The sequence below is a fragment of the Drosophila novamexicana genome, unplaced genomic scaffold, assembly GCF_003285875.2.
Source record: "Drosophila novamexicana strain 15010-1031.04,08,12 unplaced genomic scaffold, DnovRS2.1 tig00000770-arrow-pilon, whole genome shotgun sequence".
Classification (NCBI taxonomy): Eukaryota; Metazoa; Arthropoda; class Insecta; order Diptera; family Drosophilidae; genus Drosophila; species Drosophila novamexicana.
In genome coordinates this window covers 37,845-64,563 of record NW_020824821.1, presented here as the reverse complement: position 1 = coordinate 64,563, position 26,719 = coordinate 37,845, and the positions used below count along the sequence as shown (strand labels likewise).

The 26,719-nt window shown below is 39.4% G+C and overlaps 1 protein-coding gene across 3 annotated transcripts in view; it reads left to right on the top strand.

Moving 5' to 3' along the window:
* The window catches only part of LOC115763768 (steroid receptor seven-up, isoforms B/C), a 29,164-nt gene that overhangs the window by 2,270 nt on the left and 175 nt on the right, over positions 1-26,719 (top strand). The window contains exons 2-5 of one of the 3 annotated variants that reach the window (XM_030706488.1): positions 11,269-11,418; positions 16,473-16,496; positions 17,434-17,985; positions 26,450-26,607. In XM_030706488.1, coding sequence (XP_030562348.1) covers positions 11,269-11,418; positions 16,473-16,496; positions 17,434-17,985; positions 26,450-26,607 — 884 coding nt within the window. Of the gene's footprint in view, positions 1-11,268; positions 11,419-16,472; positions 16,497-17,433; positions 18,071-18,112; positions 18,942-26,449; positions 26,608-26,719 lie in introns of those variants that run through there. The other 2 variants (XM_030706489.1, XM_030706487.1) reach the window with 2 other exon arrangements.

Genomic DNA, 26,719 nt, shown 5'->3' with positions numbered 1-26,719 from the left:
AAAATACGGTGCGCTTTTGTATCAAGCCAAACAATTGTTGTGCAAACATGCAAATTGTGCGGCTGCGACCGCTAAATGAAGCGCCCACCTTTTTATTGTCTTAGACCTGGCCGAGAGACCAGCTGGTAGACAGAAGAGGGGTAGGGAGAGAGCGGCGAGGTCTGGAGTACTTCAGCGTTGAGGCAGAAAAGTAAAAGAAAAACTGCATTCATGAGTTTAGATTAACGCTGCACGCAGCGGTTCTGGCATTTAGTAGAACGCCAAGTTGAAGTTGTCATATTCGTATCTCTTCAAATTACAGCTGCAGAGCGTAACTATGCGTACAGTGGTTGCAGTTATTGAAAAGTGAGAAAACCTAACTCAATAAGCTTCAGTATTCTCCGAACTTTTCTGGTGCTTATTTTTGTTTTTTTTATAATTATTAAATTTACAATATTTTGAATTCAGTTCACGTTAAGAACTTTTATAAATTTGACTTCAAAATATTTTGAATAAATTTAATTTAAATTTTCTGTTCCATTTCAAAATAAATAAATAAATAATCTATATAAATATATAGTACGATTTATGGGGCATTCAAAAAGGCAAATTTTCCCATTAATTTCAAGTAAATAATATTTACCTTTAATTATACAAATTTATTCTTATATATATTTATCTTTTTATATAATAACTTCGGTCCCTTTTCTTATATAAATATGCTCTAAAAAAAGTTAGAAACTAAAAGGAAATTGTATTAATATGATTTCCCTGCTTATACAGATTAAAGGCCTTCTCTTTCCAAAATAATATGTAAATATATAAATATATATTTTATTTTATATAAATAGAGATTTAATAATTATATATCACTAGCTGCCATTCCCTTTATTTTTCTTATCGATGCCAAATAGCAAAAAGTATCTTGCAGATACATAGATACCACTGTACGTTGGCGGTTCGCAATGCATTGTAGGCGCTTTTATTATTATTAATCACCCAGCATTTTGTACGCATGCGCAGCAACAATAACAACAACTAGAATGCAACAGCAACAACAACAATCAAAATATGTGGCTCGGTGACCGCCTCGCTGCGTTCTGAAGGTGTTTCTGCAACTCGCCGCTTGCCGCATGTAGCTCACAGATACATGCATATGTTGTTGTTGTGTATCTTTTGGGGGCAGCGGTTGCTGCTGATAATATTGCCACGATAGCAATCTATTTTGTTCTATGCCCGTCGCAGTCTCAAGTCTGCGTCTCAAGTTGAGGCACACACAAAAAAATCGTTTTCAAAATAAATAGTAAAGCGGTTAGGCGCATATCATTGTCAGCTATGCGTTATATGCCTTCCTTCTCTCTCTCTCTCTCTCTCTCTGCATTTTGAGAATCGCTTTGAAACCAAAATGCCATAATGTGCGCCGTTGCGTCCTTTCAGCTGATTCACTTCCAAGCTGAGATACACGTACTTTCAGATACTTGCCACAACTCGTTTTCTTGCCCGCGCTGCCGTCTCACTTGTCTGTCTGTCTATCTATCTGGCGGTTTGTCTGTCCCTCTGTTCGCTGCCTGTCTGTGCTGTCTGCCAGGTCTGTCCAGTCGCAGGGCGCAGTATGTGAAATTTATTCCAAAAGGCAACCCCCTCCACAACGCCGCGTACTCTAAGATTAATTGTAGCTTATGCGTGCATGTTTGTGTGCGTGTGTGTGTGTGTGTAGAGTATCTGTGCCTTGAAGCTTAACCCCTCACCCCTCCGGGCTGTGCCCATTGTATTAGCAACTTGTTTGATTTCGCACACAGCTGTTTGATCGAACTGTTTCTTCTAATTTGTAGAAAATGTTCATACGTATTTTTAAAAAAAGATATATTTTGTCTCTTAACATTTGCGAGCTGCAGCCACCTATTCTGCTGGCTAACCTTTCGATAAAAAGTCACGGTTCAGGCTGCTGACTGAAAAATGTTCGCTGATATCAACCGCCTGATAATGTTAATGATGAGTGCATGCCTCTAATGTGCCAGACCAGCTAGGAAAACAACAACAAGAAAAAGAACAGCAACTGCTGCAACCACATAGTGTTCCCTCGCTCATTAATTTAGCTATTTGTCATGGCTATTAGTAGGCAATACTTGAGGTTTTCATAGTTTTCATACGCTCATAAATTATGCGATTTTTTATAGCCAATACCCATTGAAAATGGCTTAGAGGGTATCATGATTTTGTAATAATGAATGCAATAGGCAGAAGGCAATATCTATGAGCTTAAAAAGTATCAATATTATAAATAATGAACAGTTTTAGGAGGTTTATCCTTGTATATCCTTGGTATATTAACAGCCAAGTATCTAATATAAAAGCCCTCCAAATTTCATAAAGTTCGGACTATGAAGACCGAAGGTAATGAAGTTTGTTTCAGAGTATTTTCTGATCTAGCACTCCCGTCTGGCGCATTCTAATACGTTTTGATATGGCTGCCAGCAGCTTTCCAAGAACTGTGCGTTTTTCCATTTTCCGCACCTTTTTGCATTGCTAATGTTGCTGCGTTTATTTATTGCATGAAAAGTTATCTTAGCGCCCATGTCAAAAGCTAATTAAGTTGATTTACCTGCTGCCCCACATGAAAATGACAAATAAATTTTTTGAAAAATTGCTGCAACAACTAAGTAGCAGGCATGCAATTAATAAAATGCCACATAAACATAAACTAGCACAAAGGAAAAGCCTATAGAAAATGCAGTGGAAAATACATAGATATAAAATAATAAAAGCAGACCTGGCCTGGCGCCTCTGAAAAAATTGCTAGCTTGTCTAATTGTTAAGCGCGAGCGGCGCGCATTAGCTGTGTGTGAATGTATCTCAAAGATACACAGATACTTTGTCAACCTGATGGAGTAGGCCGACATTAGCCGACAGCGCATTAACATTTTGCACAGTGCATTAAACAACAAAAATAAAAATTAATAAAAATAAAGGAAGTTTTGATGTCAACCCATTTAAATAGTTTCCCACGTTGCCGCAATTAAAGCGCAGCCCAAACTCAAGAATTCATATGCCGAACCGCACGTTGGTCAAGCCAAGCGGAGGTTCATGTTCCATGTTAAACACCCCCCCTCCCCCCCCCCCCCCCCCCCCCCCCCCCCCCCCCCAACCAAAAAAAAAACAAAATTTTGATGTTGACAATGTCACAGTTTGCTTTATGCTTGTCCATAGTCATCATTGTGTGTCTGTGTCGTGTATCTTTGTATCTTCTACTTCATATTTTATGGAGGGGTTTCCTTTTGAAGAAATTTGCTGAACAACATGTGTGGCTTTTTAATTCACTTCATTATGATGTAGGCAAATAAAGCATTTAACACAAATTTCTCTTCTCTTCATGCGAACTAATTTGTAAAATGCAGTCAGAAAATGCAGAGAACAAAAGAAAGAATAGAGAAAAATGTTAAATTAAAGTTCTTATATGCCAAAATACAAATTCTAACAGGCTTTTGGCAGTTTTCGCCTAATGGCGTGGAAATTGTGTGAAATGTATCTTGTGTGATTTGAGCCTCTCATCTTCCAAGTTTTTAATGTTATATATAATATATATAGCTACTCAAAGTTCTTATAGAAAACTTGCGAAAACTTGCCATTTATCTACTTAATTATTATTAATATATTATCAATATATATGAAAATTCAGAAATTCACTTTCACGTTTGCAAAATGTGTGAAATACATTAAAATTCACTCTTTCTTTCTTCCCCATCTTAACTTTGCGATTTTTAAAGTTCTATATACAAATGCATTCATTCAGAATCCACACGCAAGAGCGGAAAATGAGTGAAAACTCCTTAGACAAATACTGGTATAGTTATCTTGTATATTTTAAAGATGCACATAAAATTCCTTGACCTTTGAATTTTTATTTTTATTTGGAATATTTTGCACTTAAGTGAAATTCTGTAAATTTCATTGCTTTGCGCATTTGCACCTCGCAAGGGTGGGGTAAAAATACTTGAAATGGCGCCTTCAGCTTGGAGAGTCTTAAATTTTATGAAAATTCCAGTTGGTAGACACATTCGCTGAGCTTTAACAAAAGGCGCACATAAATCAATTAGCTGTCTACTCGATGCCCCAAAAAATCGTATAAGTAACAGCAACAAAGTAAATACGATTTCAAAAAAATTAACAACGCCCACAGCGCGTTTTTCAGATGTGTGTGTGTTTTTTCTCTTCGTGCTGCAATTTATGACGTTGCAGCCTTATGCAGCGCGGTTGTATATTTTTCAGGGGGCGTGGCAGCGACGCCCGACACAAAACGTATTTTACTTATTAATTAGTAACGAAAAGCTTAATAAATTTCCAAGCTTGTATTAAATTTGCATTAATTTTGGCTGCCAAACAAGAGAGAGAGGGCAAAGCAATGAATTAAGCATCCATAACATTTATTATAAGAGCATATAAATCGCTTCATGATAAACATTTATAACTTCCGTGCGATTTGGCGCGCACAAACAAAACACATGATTTACGCACACCCCATTTCAGGCATCACTCGGGGCACAAACTGTTATTTGTTTTATATATATATATTTTTTTTTTGGCAAATTGTGGCCATAAAATTGCGAGGTAGCTAAGAAAATGTGGATATTTATTGTTATATGCATGATGTCTGATCGAGCGCTGTAGCAACTCTGGCTTTGGGGTGCATTACTCAACTCTGTGTCAACATTAATGAGCTCAAAGAGCTTGGCCTGTTTACAAAATATTTGGCACAAGCGCCGGCCCTTCATTAAAAAGCTACAGCAAAATCGCGTCGAATACGAAACTTAATTGTACACAGATTTTCCGAAGGCAAAACAAACAACAGCAACAACTGAAACAACAACAACAACAACTGAGACTCGACATTGTAATCATTAAGCGCTGACTTGTAGTACAAATCGTTGTACTTAAAAGCCAGGTTAAAGCCAATAAAGCTGCTGCCACAGTTGCAGTTGCAGTTGCAACTCGGTGCCTCGTCTCAGCCAAATGAGGCGCAAAAAATTCATCCTGACACGATGCGATTTTGTTTCCACTCCCTTCCCCTTCCCCCTCCCCCACTGCCCGACGCAGTCGGCCGCAGACGGACAAAAATCGTGAACTAGCGAGCGACTTGATCCGCTTTATAATGTAACGGTTTAATTAATTATGTTAAGCAGCAGCGCCGCAGCCAAGCGGCAACGTGCAACAGGCAGGCAGACACAGTTGTTGCCACTTCATGCGCAATTTTCGTTTTCAGCTAACTTGGCTAATCGATCAGCTGCAACGTGGCCCTAACACACAAATATATATTTGGTTTCTTTTACTATTTTTTTCAACTTTGCACGTTTTGTGGCATCCTCCATATGCACTTGCAACATTTTCGTAGAACAGCTCATGACGACATGCCCCGCGGTGTGGCACAGCCTGCCTCTCTCCCTCCCTCTCTGTTTGTCTCTGTCTGTCTTTAAGAGTGAAACGCCGCGGCCGCAGCAACATAACCTTTCTTATCGCCATGTGCTGCTGCTACAGAGAGCCCTCGTATACATGACCAGGCGCGCGTACTTGGACTTGAACTGGGCCTCCGCCTCGGACTGGCCACTTCCCATAGAGGCTGACTTTCGGCTGCATAACTTCGCATAGCATCAGTTAAATCAAAGCTAAATCGCTTATCTTTTTTTCGCCAAGACTCAGTCGGCATTTTGTTGTTGATGTTGATGTTGTTGCTGTTGTTGTTGTCGTTGTAGTTGTTGTTGTTGTTGCTGTGCAACGTGCGAATTGCTCTGCATATGGTGGCATGTGGGCCAAGCATTGCCTGGACTTGTTGCTTACAAAGCAACAACTTAAAGTCATCTATTTGGAGGTGCCCGGCTAGGAGATACCCACAGCCAAGCTGAAATGACGAAGATTCTCGCTGCTTTCTATACGAACATGGGAAATGCGTTCTTGATTAACTTCGGTGTTTGAACTCCGATCCTTATGATCTGTTCAGATAGACTCAGCTCGTCTTCCTCTTCAAGAGTATATATACATATGTATAAACATTGATGAACAAAAACATTATACCCTTATATAACAAATTCAATAGGTTTAGAGGCAAATCAATATTGAAGCTTTAAAACGGGCTTGCATTAAATAAGTGAGCAGCTAGCTGAGAAAACAATACAAATAAGTCAGCCCAATGTCTGTACCTGAGGCTCTGAACTAATTTGCGGCACAATAACCTAAGATCTAAGTAAATTTCTGGCTATATAGAGTCAGTATTATTTTTTTAGCTACAAAAAAAAATATTATTTCAAACTCAATTTGGTCAGGCTTAAACTATTTCACATGCTCTCTTTAAGATTTTCGTTATAGGTGAGAATTTTACAAAAAATTTACATATATTAAAAGTTTTATATGATCTTTGCCCACCTTACCGGTGTAATTTTAAATCAAAATGTACGACTTAAGATTATAACGATCTATTCATATATTATGAGATTATTTTAATCAAGACAATCGTTGCCTTCTTGCCGATAACTACTTGCAGCCTAAGATAGACTTAATATATACCTTTATTTATGATTAAAGGCAACCTAGTATTGTACAGCTGCATTTTAAGAGCTAACACTGTAAACACAAGATCATGTATTATATGATCTGAAGTGAATCTATACAAGTATTTGAAGTTCATAAACATTCAAACTATGTGTATCTCAATTCGTATCAAAGTGTCTTCAACATTCAATTGCCAAGTGTAACCAGCTGCAATTCAAACAAAACCAATTTACAATTCGCCAAGTCTGGGCAACATTTTAATTAAGTGGAAAGTTCTTAAATTTGCCACAGCTGAAAAGTTGGTTTCAATTGCAGCTCAGCTTTAAGAACAGATACTTCCCACAAGTATCTTTACCATTGACCTATATCGAGTTATAAACCGAGCTGCTTTATAGCAATGTCAACCCCGAGTGGCGTTGCCTGCTGTTACCTGTTACCCAGTAATCAGCTGTAGGGGGCACCTGCAACTGCAAACAGCAACTGCAATTGGAACTGAGCTTCCGCCTCGTGAAGTTCAAGCGCGTTCATAATCAGTGCATTTTGTAGATACTCGAAGTGCATGCAAGTTGAAACATTTTGCGGTTCGTGTCTGGGTGTGCAATTATGTTTTGGTTGTACTCCAGATACTTTGTCTAGCTTTTGCTGCGCTTTGGCTTTGCCGTCGCCTCAATCTCAGTCATCAGTTTGCCAGTCTTCCATAGAGATGACCGCGTGTCAGATCGTTTTCGATACGAGAACGAGCAGAAATATCGACACCCAATCGACACGACTCTAACGACTTTTTACTCATTTAACTTTATATTTCTTCGTTTCCAATAATAGATTTCAGTAGTACTCATATATTTTACCGTGTTTTCCAACACTAAATAAAAAAACAACATTCTACATTTAATCTAAAATGTCAGATAGTACTATTTATTTGTGTTGGTAAATTTAATACCCTTAATTCGTTGCATTTACTTGTGTTTGGTTGCGTTAGTTGACAATTCAATGTTACCTTTTTCAAGACTCACAGTGCTCTCGCTTTTATCATTTAAATTTGCCAGCGTTTGCAACTTGTGTTGAGTTGTGTTTTCTCGTGCCACGACCTGCCCTCATCTCTAGCCTTCAAGTCTTGAGCCGCTGTGCTAATTACTTAAACTAGCTGCCTGCACATGTTAGCTTTACATTTAATTATTGCGACTTAATGATGGCTTTCTGGCTGTGTGCTTTGGGTGTGTGTGTGTATTAATAATTAGAAAATGAGCCGACAATGGGGCGGCGTCTGGTCGCTGCTATTGACTTTCTGTGTGTTACACTTCTCGGCAACGGTGCATTGACCGAGCGCAAAAAAAGTGCAATTGGCCAAAACACCAAAATCAAATTGGGAAATGCAAGAAAGTGATACTCATGCCAATACTCATAATACTCATAGAGATATTCGCAAACACTCATTGGGTACTCATCGGTACTAAAATGTACTTATTTGCTTTATATCCAATTCGAATTGCCAATGACAGCTTAATATATAAATAGGTTAATATGTTAAAACTCATACAGGTACTCTTTGTACTCATTGAAATATGAACAAATACTCATGGGAACTCGATGATACTAATATATTTTTATATATTCACTCATGCTCATATTTCTTGAAATGCTTAATTAACAAGTACTCTTATAGATACTCATTGTATTCATAGAGATACGCACAAATACTCAAACGTACTCATATGTACTCATTCGCTGTGGCCCCGACCAATTTCATTCTTCAAATTGAGGCGGCCAAGCGGCAAAAGCCGCGCGTTGACTGCACTTTCATTTATGGGGGAAATGGTTGGGGATCTTATGGCCATGGTCACGCAAGCAGTAATAGGGTATAGGGGAGGCGGGTGGTAACTAACTGGGCAACGAGGGGCGCATTGGTTATCTTGCCTTTTCGCACACACTTCAGGAAGTTCAATTAATAGAACGAACGCTTAAGCTTAGCTGTAGTTCTTGGAAGTCTAACTGTATTGAACGCTTTATGGCGCGTAGCGCACGCGAGAGTTGCCGTGCACCCCTCCTCAAGACTCATTTCAGGCCTCTCCCCACACTTGCAATTAAGTTTCAACGTAATTGAAACTACCGCAAAGTGCGCCTGGCTTATAACTAAACTGTCTGCATTTATGAGATACATTTTTGAAGCCATAGCAAGGCCCCTGAGAGCCTGGCTGCTCTAGGGCTTCCCAGAGGGCAGCGGGTGGTATGAGTGGGTGGAGCTGGCTGGGTACAGAGTGGGTTGGTTTGCACTCCTAGTGATTTTTTTTTATTTTTTTTTGGTCCTTACACCTTCACAGCCTCAGCTGCATCTTCATCGATGGCCGCATCTGTATCTGTAGCTGTATCTGTATCTGGGCTTGGGCATCTCTCGCTCCACCCTTTTGCGGTTATTGATATAACATGATATGCCATAGAGCACCAATGTATCCCCTCGTCTGGCCCAGGTTTACGGTATCTTACTGGCTCATAGCTGAATGCTTCTGCTCGTATCTTCATCAATAACGACACGGCGCAGCGTTCGCATCGTCTCAGCTCCAGATAAAGCAGCGATATGCGCATATGGGCAGCTGCCTGGCCGCTTGCAGTTCTTTTATTTTGCGATGCTTGGCCAAAAGCCGTAGGTACCATGGCCCGGCCACAGCCTGTCCAGACTGTCTCACAGTCCACACCAGTAACAACAACAACAACCACACAGAGTAGAAAAGAGGCAAAGGCAAAGGCAACGGTACGTTTTGTGCAGAAATCGTGACTTGGTACAATATCGTTATTCGTAGATCATATGGTGTAAAAGCTTAAGTGTGTGCTGTGGATGTGTGTGTGACTGTGTGTATATTTCCTAGATGCCTTTTAGTTGCATCTTGGGCTTGTCTAGCGCGGCGTGTGAGGCCAACTTTGGTTTGGCAGCTTAGACATTGCAGCATGCCCTTCTCATATTAGATGCAGCTACACTCAGATAATGTATCTTATCTTGAGTTATGTGCAGTAGAAAGCTACAAAGTAGCTCTTTTACGCTTTAAGCTCTAACAAGATTATTTACAAAAGCCTTGCAAGCTTTTACAGATGTTGTGAACATTAAAACCCCTTCTCAAGCATGCAACTTTCGAAAATATTAAAGATTTGCAATCGTCAAAGCTCCAGCCGAACTTGCTTTAAGTTTGTCTTAATGCTTAAAAAGCCTCAAACTATACTTTCTGTTATGAAAAACAAATTTGCACTATAACATAAGCTTTCTTTCTGGCTTAGAGATCCTGTTTTACCTTTGTAACTTAGGCTTCTATTTGTCCAAGGGCTTTACAACTTTAACTTTTCTTATATTTCATCAGCTTTAAGCTCATCTGTAGCGCATTTGTTGATCGACTTGGGCTTATAGCTCAAAATTCACTGTGCCTAGGCACGTTTTGGTGCACACGATCGCAACGCAGTCTTCCCTGTCTGCGTCCGTTCGGTCCTCCACCCTTCACCCCCCGAAGGCTTAGGCAGGAGCGCGCATTGAATAGCTTTTATAGCTCTCATCGCATAGCTCGAGACATGGCTGCGACTGTGCTTGGCACTGGGCCTTACATATTTTGTTTGATGATGATTTTACAGCTTAAAACGAATTTTATGAGCATATGCCATTGTTTTGAGTTATTGTGAGAAATTTTGTGTTGCATGCCCAAAGTGCGGCCCCCGAAGCCAAAGAGGGTCCTCCACCTAAACAGGACGCAGGTTTTGCCAGTGTTTAGTGAAACGGAAAAGGGAAGGAGGCACGCAAGTGATACACATGTTCTGCTACATGGCGACATCAAATTACAGTGTACCTGTAAACAACAAAGCCAGGTTCAACTATATCAGCGAGTGCTTAATGGTTGTCCACAGCAACAAAAACAACAACAGCTTGTGTTCGGTCTTAACAGTAAATTCGTGAAGTCAAAAACTAAAATTCAGCAGCCGCCCAGCAATATAGCAGGCACTGCCTCTTCTTCTACTTAGACTCTGGCCACTCAGAGATACATTCGTATCTTCGTGCCCAAAGATATACTTTGTTAATTGAAAGCCATTAAAGGTAATTTTATGGAAGGCGTTAAGCCATGAAACGTGTAACATGACCATTGACATGGGCAACAAGCGCGGCAGAGAGACGGGGGATGGGCGAGTTGGCTTATACCAGGACTAGGACAAGCAACTGCGAGTGTCATGAAGTGAAGCGCAACTTGCCGCATTTGGTGGCATGTTCTGCACTTTGGATACTTTGCTTTACAAGTGGGAACAATTTTTGTTGCCCCCCTTTTTTTTTTTCTCAAAGTGCCATGGAATTTGTTTTGCTTGTTGCAAAGCATTCGAAAGTGTACCTGACAGCGACAGTTAACTTGGCTTAGGCATAGTTAAAGGTGCGCTGGCATATAGGCTAGGTCATACAGTTTTATAATCGATAACAGCCAGCGGTTAATAATGCTCAGATTTTAGAAAACTCAATCAAAGCTTTCATATTTTATTTCCAATTTCACTTTCGATAAATCTAGCACCGATACAAATAATGTTATTATCGATGTTGATAGCTCTGACTTTCGACTTTGATATAAATATCTTACATAATTACATAATGCGCGCTTAATATTCCCTTTGCAAGCCAGAGCTATTATTAATATATTTTGCTTTTTAAATAAAGAAAATTCTTAAAAATGTTGAAATATATATCATTAATTAATTTCATTGATTTCTACAATGTTTATTTCTTTTGATTCTTTTCAGGCTGCAAATCATTCTTCAAGCGATCCGTGCGACGCAATCTGACATATTCGTGTCGGGGCAGCAGAAATTGTCCCATAGATCAACATCATCGCAATCAATGCCAATATTGCCGTTTGAAAAAGTGCCTAAAAATGGGCATGCGACGCGAAGGTAAGTCCTCCCACCTCCATATACTATGTACTATTTATTACAATATTCGAAATTTCTCGCATTGGCCCACACGGTCAATTAAAAGTCAAACAGTGAGGCAAATACATAAATAAATTAAATGCGCAGGGACCGCAGACGAAACGCCGAGCAAGTAAAAAAATTGAAACAACGTTAGAAACGGAAGTAGAACAAGAAATAAAATTTGATTTTCAATTGTATGTAGGTTAGATTCGGCAATAAATGGGACAACTAAATGTCACATGCTAGGAATTTTCACACAATTGACAACTGTGCGCTGCTCTTTTGGACGCTCTACTTGCTGGGGTTTATTTGGTTTGTGCCAAATGGTCTGCCAAAGAATGTGGCTACAGTCAGAGTGTCATTTGATGACAGGCCCCACACCTAAAGAGCTCAATTAAAAAGGTCTCCGAATGCTGCTTCAAGTCTGCCTCATTCAGATGATACATCAGTTACCAGCGTCTTAGAGAGTAAGTCTTCCTAAGAGAAAAAGTCTCTAAGTTTTGGGAGTTCTATAAATAACTATAAATATAAAATCATAACAGTTACATCACAAAAAAATACTTTTACTTCGTTAATCCTCTAAATAGTTAAAACTATTGGCGTCTTAATGCCTCAAAAAAAGTGCTCCAGACAACTCAATATGCTGTCAACATATACGCCTTTATAGACAGCCAATTAGCTATCCAGTCATTGTCATATTCCATTACATATCAAACTCCAAGTTCCTAAACTACATTGAAATCTACCCATAGAGTCATTTGTCTAGACACTCACATAAGAAAGTAATAATTATTTAAGCTGAGACTTTGTAGTAAGTGCACGACTAAGCGTTACTCTATAATAAATATATGAAATTAAGTTTTCCGCATCGATTATATTATGTGTAACATAAGCTTGCACACGTTGAGCATGGCCACTTAACACATTTTATGGTTGCAGGGTATACAGAAAGAAAAAAACAATTAAGCATTAGGTACAGCATATTGACCCTAGAGATCAAATGCAAACTTGTTCGCTCGCTGGTTAATAATTAAAAAAAAAACAACTTTGTACGAGCATGAGTACTCGAATATATCGAATACGTGGAACAGTTGAATAATTGAATACTTGAATAATTGAGCATACTCACTCGCATTAGGAATTAGCTCGATATTGTAATTTGTGTGTCGACACTTTTTTTCTGTGCCTCTGGTGGCATGCAGTCGCTAGGCACAAATTATTTATTAAAGTTAATTCGATTAGATCTTGTGACATACACTGTAAGAAAATTGGGATTAAAAACGGGACAGCTTAAGGATAAAGTCATGCTGGCTAGGAAGGACGGGAAGTGCCGACCTGCTTTAACTATATTCCATCTAGTCGGGGGCTCAAACCCTAAACTACAACAATAACAAATATTTTGTATATTTTCAGTTTGTATCTCCCGATTTTTTACAGTCCACGCTTCGACTTAATCAAAGGCAGCATGCAACAGTGCTTGCTGCACAAATATTTGGCATAGTTGGGCCAAATGTTTTGTCCACAAATTGGTAAACGACGACAAATTGACAGACGCCACAGTGAATCGATCAATGGGTAACTGCATGACTAACTGACTGACTGACTGAGTGACAGATTGACTGACTGACTGGTTGGGTGACTGCTTGACTGGCTAGTTGGTTAGTTGGTTAGCTGCGGTTGACGGCATTAACATAGTTAGAGAGATAGAGACCTGTCCAGCTGCTGTGCAAAGCTGTTATTATTTGCACTAATATTGACAGGTTTTTCGCAAAATGCTAATAACCCCCCTTCCTAACAACAGCAGATGTTGAGCTGCTGCTGCGATTTGGGTTAAGAACGAGGCAATTAAAATGCAGCTATAGCCGCATTGTAATTAAATGTATCTAAACATTGACTTAAGCCTCGTCGCGTTTGGTTATTGCGCAAAAATATGAACAACAACAGCCGAAAAAAAAATAAAATAATAAAAGTTTGCCTATGCCAAGTACAAAATGATGTTTGTGGCTAACGACACAGCATGAACCCAGCTTTGGGCTACCTGTTTGGGCTATTAAATATGCGATTACCTGTGGCTGCCACCAGCACTGACAACAACTTGTCAACTTTATCGTCATAATAAAAACGCAAAAGAGTTCAGCACCTTTGGTCCCACCACCCCGTTCCTCTCATGGCATTTCCTAATGTACAAGTTCTGTGTAAAACTAGTTCACAATAGCCAAAAACCTATATCAGCGCCGAGAAATCGTGAGAAAATGTCTTTTCTGCATAGAATTTCGGTCCCTTTATAATTTTTGTGCCTCTTTTTTTTCGGGCGATACTTAGCACAAAAGCGGCACAAAGGTTATGCCTTGGGAGACCTGGTCAAGAAATTCTAACCAAAAAAACCTGAAAAAGCGCATAAAATCCAGGCACGAAGGTCGCTCTAATTAAATTGCAGTGTCAATTGGAGGGGCTGGACCGGACTGGGCTGAGGTTGGGTCAGCGTACTCGACAATAATTTGTGCAGAAACTTGTTTTTCCCTTTCTACAGCCAATGGTTGGGCTAGTAAAATTAATTTGAGTTTATAAAGGCATTTTTGTGAGGAAAAATAAATAAAAGCGGCGGAATTTACTACTGAAACAGTAAAATTGAACTTGAACTCGTCGGCAAACTATCAAAAAAGAGGGTTGAAGGGTGGTTTCTGTATGTAGATCGACAGATACATGAAAACTAGGATAAAAACGAGTAAAAAAAATGTAAAAGATATTTTTATATTTTATTAGTTAAAAAATATATACTTTTGATATAATTAATTAATAGATGCTATCAAATTGGAAGCTCCAGTAAGTAAAATTAACTTTTTGAAGATTCGTTGCATATAAAAAAATCTTTTCCCTGAACTTTTTAGAATTTTTTCCTATTCTTAAACGCTTTTCAATTACAAAAAATATATATATAAGCAGGGATAAAATGAGTATGAGCGTGTTTTATATAGATTGTGAGTTTGAACCCGCAACATCACCCAACAAATCTATGACTGACATTTCCACGAAGACTTGGTGGGTTTTCCTAAAAGTGTGAAGCTATAAATAAACACAATTAATAATATTGAAATATAAGATAAAATAAATAGTTTAAGCTCGCTACTTCACCAATAAAATCTGTGACTGGCATTTCTAGCAAGAAGGTCTGAATTTTTCGAAAAGTGACTTGAGGCCGAACGGATGGTAAACAGGGAGGCATTTTCCGTTTCCGTGATTTTTGCGCACTTGTGAATGGAATTACTTTACTATTACTTACTTTTTTTTAATAAAGAAGCAACAGATACCTTGTCAATTTATATGTAAAACAAAATTTTAAAGGCATTCGCTTCGCTAAAATTGCTTGACACTTTAAATCTCTTATATCATCCCATGAATATACATATATGCATTATAATTAACAATGGAAATTTTAGCTTAATAACAGCCGCTACAAAGTGCATTAAAAGCAAGGCAAATATTTAAAACGCAAATTTGCGTATAAAGTGAAAGGCATCTTGAACCAGAGGCCGGAAATTGCATTTCCATAGATATCCATTCAAAACCCTTTGGGTACGGATTAAGTATGGCTCAGTTATAGATGCTTTATCCACTTGGCCACAATTGGCTGTGGGCCACTTGGGCACGCGCTCAAGTGGCTGCTTGACATGTGCGATGACGCGATGACTCGATGACTTGTATATCGTTTATCGATTACATAAGTACGCTGCTTAACACACAACACCATGCACACACCAAAACAAAAGCGCAGTCGAGAGACTTGAGCACGTGCGCCGGCCCACAGAATTCATTCATTAAGTAATCAAGCAAAATGGCAGAGCAGAGAGAAGCAGACTCTCCTACTGCTGCTGAAGCTTCTTTCTCTTCTTGTCTATGCTGGCTGCTGCGTTATCTGGAGTCGATCTGCGCTGCAGTTGCGGTCAGTCTGGCAACTTTTGAGTTAGTGTTGTCAGTGTGGAATATATTTTCCCAGGCGCATAAATAGGCCCATGCTCAAAAACTGGACACTGAAGTGAAAGAGAGGGCGCCAGACCGGTTAGCAGCGTCTTCTGTCTGCCTAGATATGTACGTTGAGGATCAGCCGCTTTGCCTGCGCAAATTACGCAAATGTATTTCATAAATAATTGTCTCGTCCGGCGCTGGACAGTGGTCAATTCATTTGGTAGTTCCGGTTCTGCAACCCCCTTTGCACTTAATTGCTTTGGTAAAGGCAATAAACAAATACACTTCTTCCCTTTTTCTGTTATTCTGTCTTATACCAGGTCCTGTGTTTTTTTTTACGATTTTTGTGCGCTTTGTGCGAGTGACCAAAAATGCTTTCGCTTTTCGCTTGAACATAAAACGTTACTATTGCCTGACCAGCTGTGTGTGAGTGTGTATCTGTGTGTATGTGTGTGCATCTATGTATCTGCTGTGTGCTTGTTGCCTTGGTGCCTTAGACAATGGTTGTGCCCAACACTTGGCCTGATCAATAATCATGTTTAGCTTTATTTGCTTTTCAGCGCCTTGGGCTGAATTTCGCGATTTTTTTTGCTTCGATTAGTTTTCGAACTTAGACTATTGCTTGGAACTCTAGAGTGGGGTTAGGTGTGGTGCATATGACTTCGTCTAGGTGTGTACCTCATATTTTGAGGTGTAAGAAAAAACCATTGCGCAACGCTCCATTGTTTTTCGCAAATAAATATAACAAATGCGTTTTGAAGAATGGCCAAGCCTCTTAAATAGTTTTCTCAACTTTGTATTCTATGCAGGTGTAAGCTCTTAGGTGAGGGAATTGCGGGTCAAAGTTCCAAGTTAAGGAATGCGCTTGTACTAAGAGCGATTAATCGCTTTTAAGAACCCCTCTCTCTCTCTTATAGTCAGAGAAACTTTTAATCTATTAAGCGCAATATCTCCCTTTCCCTTCATCGTTAAAGTTTATCATCAAAAGTGATCATTTGCCTCTCAACTCAGTAATCAGTAATCTCTCTCTTTCTCTTTCATAACCTGTCGTTCTCTCTTTCTGCTGACAGGATTTGCTCGGGCGCAGCTTTTAAGTAAGTTTATCTCTCTACTTAGCAAAAATAAAGGTCATTTTAAATCGTCTCACGAAAAGCTTTTAACCTCTATTCGAATCAGCAATATTTCTGACTCTCTCGGCTCTATTAAAGTGCAGCTTTAAAGGTTGAAAATTTCCTTGGCCGACTTTGTTCTCGTTGCTCAATAGTTCATAAGCTTTCATAAATATAAATTCCCTGAAGCTGTTGTTATGCTTACTTTTATATATTGAACTCAAAGTTATATTGCTTCTAAAACTGTCCTGCGATCAACTTTTTTCCTCGCTGAGAGTAAATACTCCGCTGTTTTCTTTGCTCTCTCCGGGAAGCTGTCGCACTTATTTGCTGCTGAGTCTTGACGCTTAATTCGAACAGCTGTAGACTGAGCTTTGATTAACTAGATGCTTCCGCTCTGTTTTACATTTTAGGCTTAAGTTCTGCTCAACAGTTACACACACACTCGTGCATGTATCTTGTATATTAAAGATGCGTTGAAAGTATTTAGTCAAATTTGCATATCTAAGCAGTTGTGGCAACAAGGGGGTTGCATTTGGGTACGAGATTGAAAACGTGAAAGCAAAAAAACAAAAAAAAAAAAAAGAAAAGGGTTTAAGGGTAGCTCTTAAGGTATTGCAAAGCCAGTCGCATAGCAGAAAAGTATCTTATGACGTTGTCGGGACGATTACAAAAGGGAGCGCAGCGTCTCGAAGAGGTTGCGTACAGATTGAGGTGCCCGATAGGCATTGTGCGTTGTGGCAGCTTTGCCAACAACGTTGAATGGGGCAACATTGTGCGGCGTGTGATGTCGCGGTCAAAATAGGCGCACAAAAGAGCGCTCATATTGAATTACTTAGCTACAACTAAAGATACAGATATATCTACAGCTACATATGCACACACGCAGATACTCATTTTCTCTCTCTCTCTCTCATTGCAGCTGTTCAACGTGGCCGCGTGCCGCCTACACAGCCCGGCCTGGCCGGCATGCACGGTCAATATCAGCTGGCCAACGGCGATCCAATGGGCGTTGCTGGCTTCAATGGGCACTCGTACCTCAGTTCCTACATCTCGCTGCTGCTGCGCGCCGAGCCGTATCCCACATCCCGATACGGCCAGTGCCTGCAGCCAAACAATATTATGGGCATTGACAACATCTGCGAGCTTGCCGCCCGTCTGCTCTTCTCGGCCGTCGAGTGGGCCAAGAATATACCTTTCTTTCCGGAGCTGCAGGTGACCGATCAGGTGGCACTGCTGCGTCTCGTCTGGTCGGAGCTGTTCGTTCTGAATGCCAGCCAATGCTCGATGCCGCTGCATGTGGCGCCACTGTTGGCCGCCGCGGGTCTGCATGCCTCACCAATGGCCGCGGATCGTGTGGTGGCCTTTATGGATCACATACGCATCTTCCAGGAGCAGGTGGAGAAGCTGAAGGCGCTGCATGTTGATTCCGCCGAGTACTCCTGCCTCAAGGCAATTGTGCTCTTCACCACCGGTAAGTTGCTGGATATCCTGTACAAGGATGTGCCCGCACTGCTAACCAAAGTTTCAGCCCTGCTGGGCAAACGTGTGCCGGCAGCGTTGGCGTCCACATCCACCGATGCTGGCCTCGCCGATTGCAGCAATGACGATGTGCTTGCCGTGGTGCGTGAGCATCTCGATGAGCTGAATCGCCTGGAGTTTGAAACCCAGCTGCAGCAGGCACCATTACATTTGGCTACCTTCATGAAGAGCGTGGCGGGCGTCGAGGCTGCAGTGCAGCAGGCGGAACAGCAACAGCAACAGCAACAATTGCAGCCAATTCCCAGCGAATCAAAGCCTAGCGCTGCTGCTGCTGCTGCTGGGCCTGTTGTACCCTCCGCCGGCAGTGCTTTCAGCAGCTGCACCAAGTCCATTGCCAATGCCAATGCAAATGCCAATGCCAATGCTAATGCCAATGCCAATGCCAATGCTGAGGTCGATCTCCTTGCCGCGCTCTATGCCAGTTCCAATGGCAATGCCGGCAATTCGAGCAGCAGTCACAATAACAGCAGCGGCCTGGGCGCATCGCTGCCCACACACTCCCACAGCGCCTCATCCTCCCACAATTCATACACCGCCTCGCCGCGCAGCACAGTAGCAACCACCGCCGCCACCGCACTGACCACCAGCAGCAGCACAGCGAGCAGCTCACTGGTTGGAGCATATCAAACGCCGGGCCAGCAGCAGCAGCAGCAGCAGCAGCAACAGCAGCAGGCGGCTGCTGCAGCGGCAATGTTCTATCAAACGCCGCCACGCAGCGCCTTCGGCTCGGCATTTGATATATTCCATCACAGTACGCCCTTTGGGGTGAGTCACGCGGCGGCGGCAGCGGCTGCGGCGGCCGCTCACAATAGCAGCGGCGCCAGCTTCGGTAGTCCCAGCTATAGATATTCGCCATATAGCCTAGCGGGCAGTAGATGGCAGTTGTAGCCCCTACCCAGCTCCTAAAGAGCCGGTCGATCTGTTTTTTAGTCAGTTATCAAACAGTTTAGTTTAGCTAATGTATCTATATATGTATAGCTTATTCTCTATGTATCTATGAAGTACTTAATTATGTATCTTTTGTAAAGTTAATTTTAGTGCCTATTTGCTTATGTATTTATTGCCTTTAAACTAAGTCTTAACTTATTTTAATCGTCATTTAGCTTAGAACAAAAAAACATTACCAAAAAATGCATACAAAGAAAATGATAGGAAAGTGTAGGGAGAAGCGTAGCGAGAAGCTCGAAGAAGACTTAAGAATATACACTGCTGTTGCTGTTAAACAACAAATTTAAACCTAACCTGTGTTTTTACTTGTGTTCCATTTGTTACTAATTCTTTAAGCTTGTTGACTAATTTTAACCGTTGTGTTTACATTTTGTTTTAGGTTTTTTCTTTGACTTATTTTTAATTTACTTGCTTTTGCTTACTAATACTATTATTTAATACTAATACTAGAAAAATAGATAATCTATGTAGTTTAAATGCGTCTGCTTGCTTTAAGCACAAATAGAACAAGTTTAAACATTTAAATTGATATAAAGAACACTACTATCAATTGAAAAACAAATGCTCTTTTAAATTGGCAGCTAACGTAGAAGAAAATTTAAAATTCCAAGTTGTTGAGAACATTTTAAAAAATTTCCCTTTTGTCACAAAGTTTCTTTTTAGATTTTGTTTTTAATTATTTATTATTATTTTCTTCAATATTTTTCATAGATTTCATCTTAACTTTCTCAATTTAAACTAATTGTTATTGATATATTCTTTAACGTACTTTAAAAAACTTTAATGTGAACAAATTTGCTTATAAAAATATTTTTTACTTTTTGGAATAGTTTCTCTATTTTTTTATTTTTTATAATAATATAAAAGATTTAAAAATATTGAAATTATGTTTCTTTTTACATTTTTTATTTACTCATGATCAAATTATTTATATTTCATTAATTATTATTATAAATTATATGAAATAAAAAGGATTTGATCGTCTTTAAAGCAATTACGCATAATATTTTGTTAAGAAAAATTTACTTAAACTATTCAATTGCCAAGAAACCTTGAAATGATGAAAAAGTTCAAAACAAATAATTGCTGATTGAGGTCTCTGGTAATGCCTATGAATCGGGCATTAAGCCAAAGTTATATTTAATGCCCGATTCATATGCCATATCCAAACGAAAACTATGAATGCAGCTAGTTGTTTTTTTAAGTAACTAACAAAACATTTTAGTCATAAACTAGCTGCCTTCATAGTTTTCTATATACATTTTTTTCGATTACTAATTTTGCATTTTTTATTTTTAAACCAAAGCGAAAGAAAAATACAAAAATCGCACACCCAAAGCAGCTTCGCACACTCACATTTCGGCACACACTCTGGACTTTGGAAGCAACTTGCACTCACACACAAACACATACACTCATACTTGCATACGCCGAAAACACACACATTTACATACTTATATAATAAGCAGTTACATAAAAATTAAAATTTTAAAACTAATATGGCACATGGCTTAATTTTAATGTTCTTTTCTTTATTTTTTTAATCATTTATTTTTGTTAGTTTTCCTTTAAACTGAAATAAATGCACAATATTTGTATGCAATATTTGTTCAAAAATCAAAATCGAGGCTCTGCATATTTATTTTATTTAAGTTTATTTTAAATGCCAAACTTAGTTTAAGTTAAGCCAGCTTAAGTTGAAGATTGCGCAGCTGTTGCTGCTTTGTCTGCCACGCTTATCTGCTCATTGTCCACTTTACGGTGGCCAAAAAATGCAGCGATGCATTCAACTGCAACTCTGCAAAGATCCCCCATCCACACACCTTACCCCCTTTTGCCCGTCGTCCATGTGTGCTGCTTTGTCAAACCGTTGGCTGCTCATGTCAAGCAGCTGTCCCGGGCGCACGTTGCGGCGGCTGTCCTCGATCTGCGACACTGACTACACGGCAAACCCCCCACTCCCTTCCCCTTCCCCCACCTTAGTCCACTGCTCCCCCTTCGGAGCTGGCGACGTTTATTGACGTCGAGATACCACATTATGAACATTAATACAACACTCGTTTATGTCGCTTACTTACAAGCCGCAATGACTGCTCCTTGGCCAAGTCTGTTGTTTTTGTTGCTGGCCAAGTCCGGCGAGAGCCATGAAAATAATTTTCCAATTTCCCAAACGCTGTGTGTGTCGATCTACGGGTTTTGTTGCCTGGGCTGGGGTTTCTGGGTCCATTGTGAGGGGGCGTCGCGAGTACGTGTTGCCAGTGCTGCGACTGCAACTCTCAACTGAAACTCTCGACTCTTGTGCAGCGCAATTGCATTTGAATTGGCTGCATGAGTCCATAAACTGCAGCCGATCAATCGCTGCAGTGCCCAAGCCCCCTCCACCTCAACCCCCCACCAACCCGCTGCTCACCCACCTACTTGTGATAGACACGATCGCGCGGTAGTAAAATACCGGGTATAGACTTAGTAGATCTTCTGCCATGGACCCAGGCGGCGGCACGTTGACGACATGTCTGCGCGGGCTCTGTGGTGCATCTTCCAATCTGGTTGTTGGCCACGTCTAGCTCTTGCGACTGACAACCCATCCCTCCCCCCTCCCAATGACCGCACTGGCTGCCTGATTGCTGTCGTTTGTTGCAGTTGTTAAGAGTTGTAGCTTTCATGTCTTGGCCACACTTTTTGACCAACATTTTGTGTTGGTTTTAGCTTTGGCTACGACTCTTGGCCAACCTTTGTGCTGCGGCTTTGGCTTTGGCTTTGGCTGTTGCCTATGTCTGCCTCTGTTGTTTTTTTTCTACTTTGCCCAAATCGTTTTGTGGATGCTCATTGATCGCCTGCGCTACTTTCTGAAAATTGCCCCAGACGTGCCTTGTAATTAACAGTTTCGAACAGAGACCTCTTTGATTAGAATCATTTTTAGGCGCGTTATTCCGCTTCATCCCAGCTCGCTCTCTCACTCGGAAACCCTGACGCTGCATCAGTTCAGACCCAAGATTTAGCTGCAATCAAACTGATCGCCATGTCAGATATTAAACATTTGCCGCCCGAATAGAAAACTTTTTAAACAGAAAATATTGCATAAACTAGATATGAAATATATTTTTTTAATTTTTTAACTAGCCAAATAAAAATTAAAGTTCCCACAATAATTTTTTAATTTTATTAATACAGTAAACTCTTATTATGATCTTTTAAAATGCATTTCTTATGCACCTATTAGAAATTGTTCAAACCACTTATAAAATTCTATGAGCCTCAAAATCTATTTTAGCCTAAAGTTCAATATCCCAAAAATTTGCTAAAAGGATATTTATTAATAAATAACATTATATTATTAATTTTTTGTTTTTTAAAATTAATAATAATTTATGTTTTCTAACTTATCTCTTATTAGTAAAAAAAATATTACCCATATCCCCCGGGACTTTTCGTATTAAAATAACATAAAATTGAATTTTTTAAAAACTTAACAAAAGTTTTAATCCACTATTTAAATTTTCTCCAATATTATAAAACAAACTTTCAGCCTTTCCTAAACCGAAAGATAACTTGACTAATAAAAAAACAGAAAAGTTTACTCTGAATAAGTAGTATGTACTTTCGTATCTATCAGTTTATAAATTACCTCAGAAGAAATTCTTTTGACTTTCTATAAATAGTGTTCAAAGATATATTTCAGTAATGTTGCTTGCTTTACCTGAAATGTATCCTTTGCGCATTTTTACATTACCTTCTCCCCAAACTTAGTCAAATCGTTGTCACCCAGCATATACCTGTCTTTTATGTGTTGCACTTTTTCTTGAACGACTCTTAAAAATGCCGCTTGAATATAAATTCACAGTTGACCTAACATGAACCTATCCCAAAGGCCCGAATCATATCTGCAGGCATTATTATTATTATTTTTTCCTATGCACTAGTCCTTATTAAAACTAAATAAAGTTATAACTGTTACCAGAGTAGACACGAAGCCCAAGTCGAACAACAACAACTACTTCTGACATAAAAACTATATAATAAAATGTAATGCAGCAATTCATAATTTTTGGTTAAACAGCTTAACCTTTGCTATGGTCCGAAAGCGAGACAGGGTCGTGGGGGGCGGGGCGCAGCCTGTGCCACGTTCTTGTGTGACCAAAATACAAAAAAAAATATCTGCTCCTTATTCGATATGCATGTTGTTGTAGTTGCAGTTGTTGTTGTTGTTATTGGCAGCACAATTCGGTTACGTAGTTACATCAACTACTTTACGGTCATTATGCATTTAAAACACGCGGTCACGATCTCCGCGCTGAGTTAGTAACTGCGCAGAAGGCAGCCAGGCAGAGGTCCAACCAAAAGCGCAGCCAGCCCGAAAACAGTTAAAAAAAGAAAAAAAAAACCCAAAAAAAAGCCAAAAATCAAAGCCGAGTTAAGCCATAGTTATAGTCGCAGCCCGTTGCAAACGCCCGAGAAAGCTGCAGCTCGCGGGCTCCAATGCTGCATTTCTTTTGGCCAAATTCACAAACTGGAATTTCTTTCACTCGCTCCTCGTCGTTCTCGTCGTCGACGTCTTCTGCATTTCAATGAAAATAAAATTTTTGCCTGGCTTATTGATTCGAATTGTGGCACATTTTTTTCGAAATACTCTTGCCGAGGGTATAGTTACTTTGTCACGAAATGTGTTACTCGTCTTCCCTTGTTGTGCAAGCTAGTTTCTCAGTATTTAATGTACATAAAGCTGTCGTCCTATTCAGAAACTGATTTGGGCGTATAGCTGCTATAGGCACTAACGATAGAACAGTTTTCAGATATCCTGGCCAGGCTCAGGTATTAGGAGCTTTACTATTCCCCTCCCACATGTGAAAGCATTCTCATTAAATCCACATACCTGTAAGGGTATTAAGTCTTCGGCCTACTGAAGATAGGTGGTTTTTCCGACTATTTGCTGCCCTCTTCTTATGTCCTCCGGACTCGTTTTCTTTTACGACATTCGACTGGCACTCGGGCACAGGATCATCAAAGCTAATAGCCAAAGTCAATTGACAATTATTGACCATGGCCAAGCGATGTGATTTGCAGAGCTTTTCAACCCCAACTGTTCAGATCTAATTTGTAACTTCACGATTATTTTCTGTTGGTTGTTTATGAAATGAAATGGTTAATAATGGCTAATTGAATTTCTGTTGCCTTTGGCGACAAATCATTTATCTTGATTTACGCGCATTGTGTGGCTCAGGGAGGTGGGGAGGGGCGGCCAACTCTGGAGCTCAGTATGCTTGTTTATTTGGCCTAAATGCAAGTTTTGTTGTGCCATAAAGTATCTTGCGGCGTGGATTTGTTTGCAATTTTCTTTCTTTTTCTACACTTGAACTTTGTGCTTTTTATGTGATTGCAATGCAATTTTGTTATGTAATTTTTATTTATTCAACTTTGCGGCATATTTAAAATTGACAATTCACTTAGCAAATGACAGAAAATTAACAAAATGAATGTAAGCACTTCTCGGGACTTTGAGTTTTGTTTATTTTTATATTTTGCACACAGAAGTCATTTATCGGCGATTTCATTTAAGCTTATAGTTGAATACTTAAAATAGCCAGCATTTGTTAATTGTTAAAAGGCAGAAAATAAATTAACTTAAAAATAAAAATAAATGAACACTATAACACATTCATATAATATTATTATATGTATTAATCAAGCAATAAATATTGACTGATTTTTTTAAAATTATATTAAGAAATATTTATGACTATTTTTATGATAATGATAAAACTAGGAAAATATGTATTTGAAAATTTAATAAATTAAGTATTTGACGAGTTTTGCTTTAACTTAAATATAATTTACCTTAGAACTATTTGAAGAATATTAAATCTGATACTGACTTATATTATTTCCTAATAATTATTTTAAGGATCAAATAACTTCATAATTGCCTAGTTTTAATTTAAGTTAATTAATTATTCGAATACCACAAATAATGAATTGATTTGCTAGTTAAAAACTTAAAGAGTTATAAAGAATATATTTTAAAACAACAACCAACTACGGAAATATTTCGATTAGAATTCGAATTAACACTTCATGCCAAAAAATATACCCCGATAAATAGACACTAATTGACTTCAGCTTATGAGCTCTTTAAAAACAATTTTCCAAGTTTATCGCATAAGCAAATCCAAATAGCGATCGGTTACCTTGCGGGGTTAACTCTAATGAACCCATTTGGCAATTTGTTCGCCTCATTTTACATTGTGGCTCAATGTATTGGCTTTCAATTGACAGTTGGAAACTTGAAGTACGCTTTGCGTGCAGCCACAGACAGCTTGAACCAATCCAATCGCATAATGATATTCAAAGAGCTGAGCGCTTAAAAAAACTTAGCTGAAATGCGAGACATTTAAACGACACATTACGTCCCATAGGCTGGCATTTGGCAATGCAATCAAATTCAAATTCACACCGCAATCGGATACGTCGCTGACGACGAGTTGGGCACACAGCGATGCCATCAGAGTTTGGCCACAAAAGCCGCCAAGACTGGCCAATTCATTTGGCTGCCGCAAACCAGCTGCAAGCCAAACCATTAAAAATGCCACTTGTAAATTTTGCGTAATTTGCAAAAGATACTTTTTCTCGGATTTTTTTTTTTTTTGAGTAGCAACAGATACTGTTTGTCGTTTTGTATGCGCTGACTAATAAAACAAATGAAAGCAGCAGCAAGAAAAAAATGAAGATATAAGACGCATTCTTAACAGCGATTGAGTATGTTTAAAGCTATGCAAATTTACAAGTGCTCATGTCTAATTTGAATTTCAAATAGGCGCAGCACAGCAAATATATATTTGTATATATGTGTGGTTGTAAAATTTGTTGTTGTTTTACAACACTTAAATACACACATACATGCACAACAAACATGTATATTGATAGGCAAACTTTTGTGCCGCTGCCAATTAACACTTGACGGCGCACGCTGCGTATGCGCAATGTCTTCTCAATTTTAACGACAAGTCAACAATATAGTCACCGCTTCACCGACCCAACCACCTTACTCCCATACACCCCCTCAACTATTTGTGACTCTTGTGTAGAGGGCGTCGCCGCTTAGTTTAATTTTTTTAAATTTAATTAAACGGTCTCTTGTCTTGGCGCAGTTCGTGTTTGGACGTCCACGTCCATGTTATCTCAATTGGACATAAATCATGCGAGTGACGCAATTTCGTCATGTGCCATTCATTTTCTGGTTATTGTTGTTGTTGTGTGTGGGCGTAGGCGTGGCCCCAATTTATGTTGATCTACTTTTGACGTGAAAGATGGACGCCCATTCGCTGGAATACGTACTATACTTTTTTTTAGGCCAGCGCCAGGTGAACTGTACATGCACAAAAACCCATTTGTCTTTGTTTATCGATTAGAGCTGGAGTTTTAAACTAATTTCGTGCTTATTAATTATTTTTTAGATGCCTGCGGTCTGTCGGATGTGACACACATTGAATCCCTGCAAGAGAAATCTCAGTGCGCTTTGGAGGAATATTGTCGAACGCAGTATCCGAATCAGCCCACGAGATTTGGCAAATTGCTACTCAGATTGCCATCTTTGCGTACCGTCTCCTCACAAGTAAGTAAAATCGATGGCAAAATAGTGTAACTTGGCTTTAATTCAATTTCAAATAACAGAATACTTTCATTCATGATAATGATACAAATCCACCAGAAACCCTTTACATTCC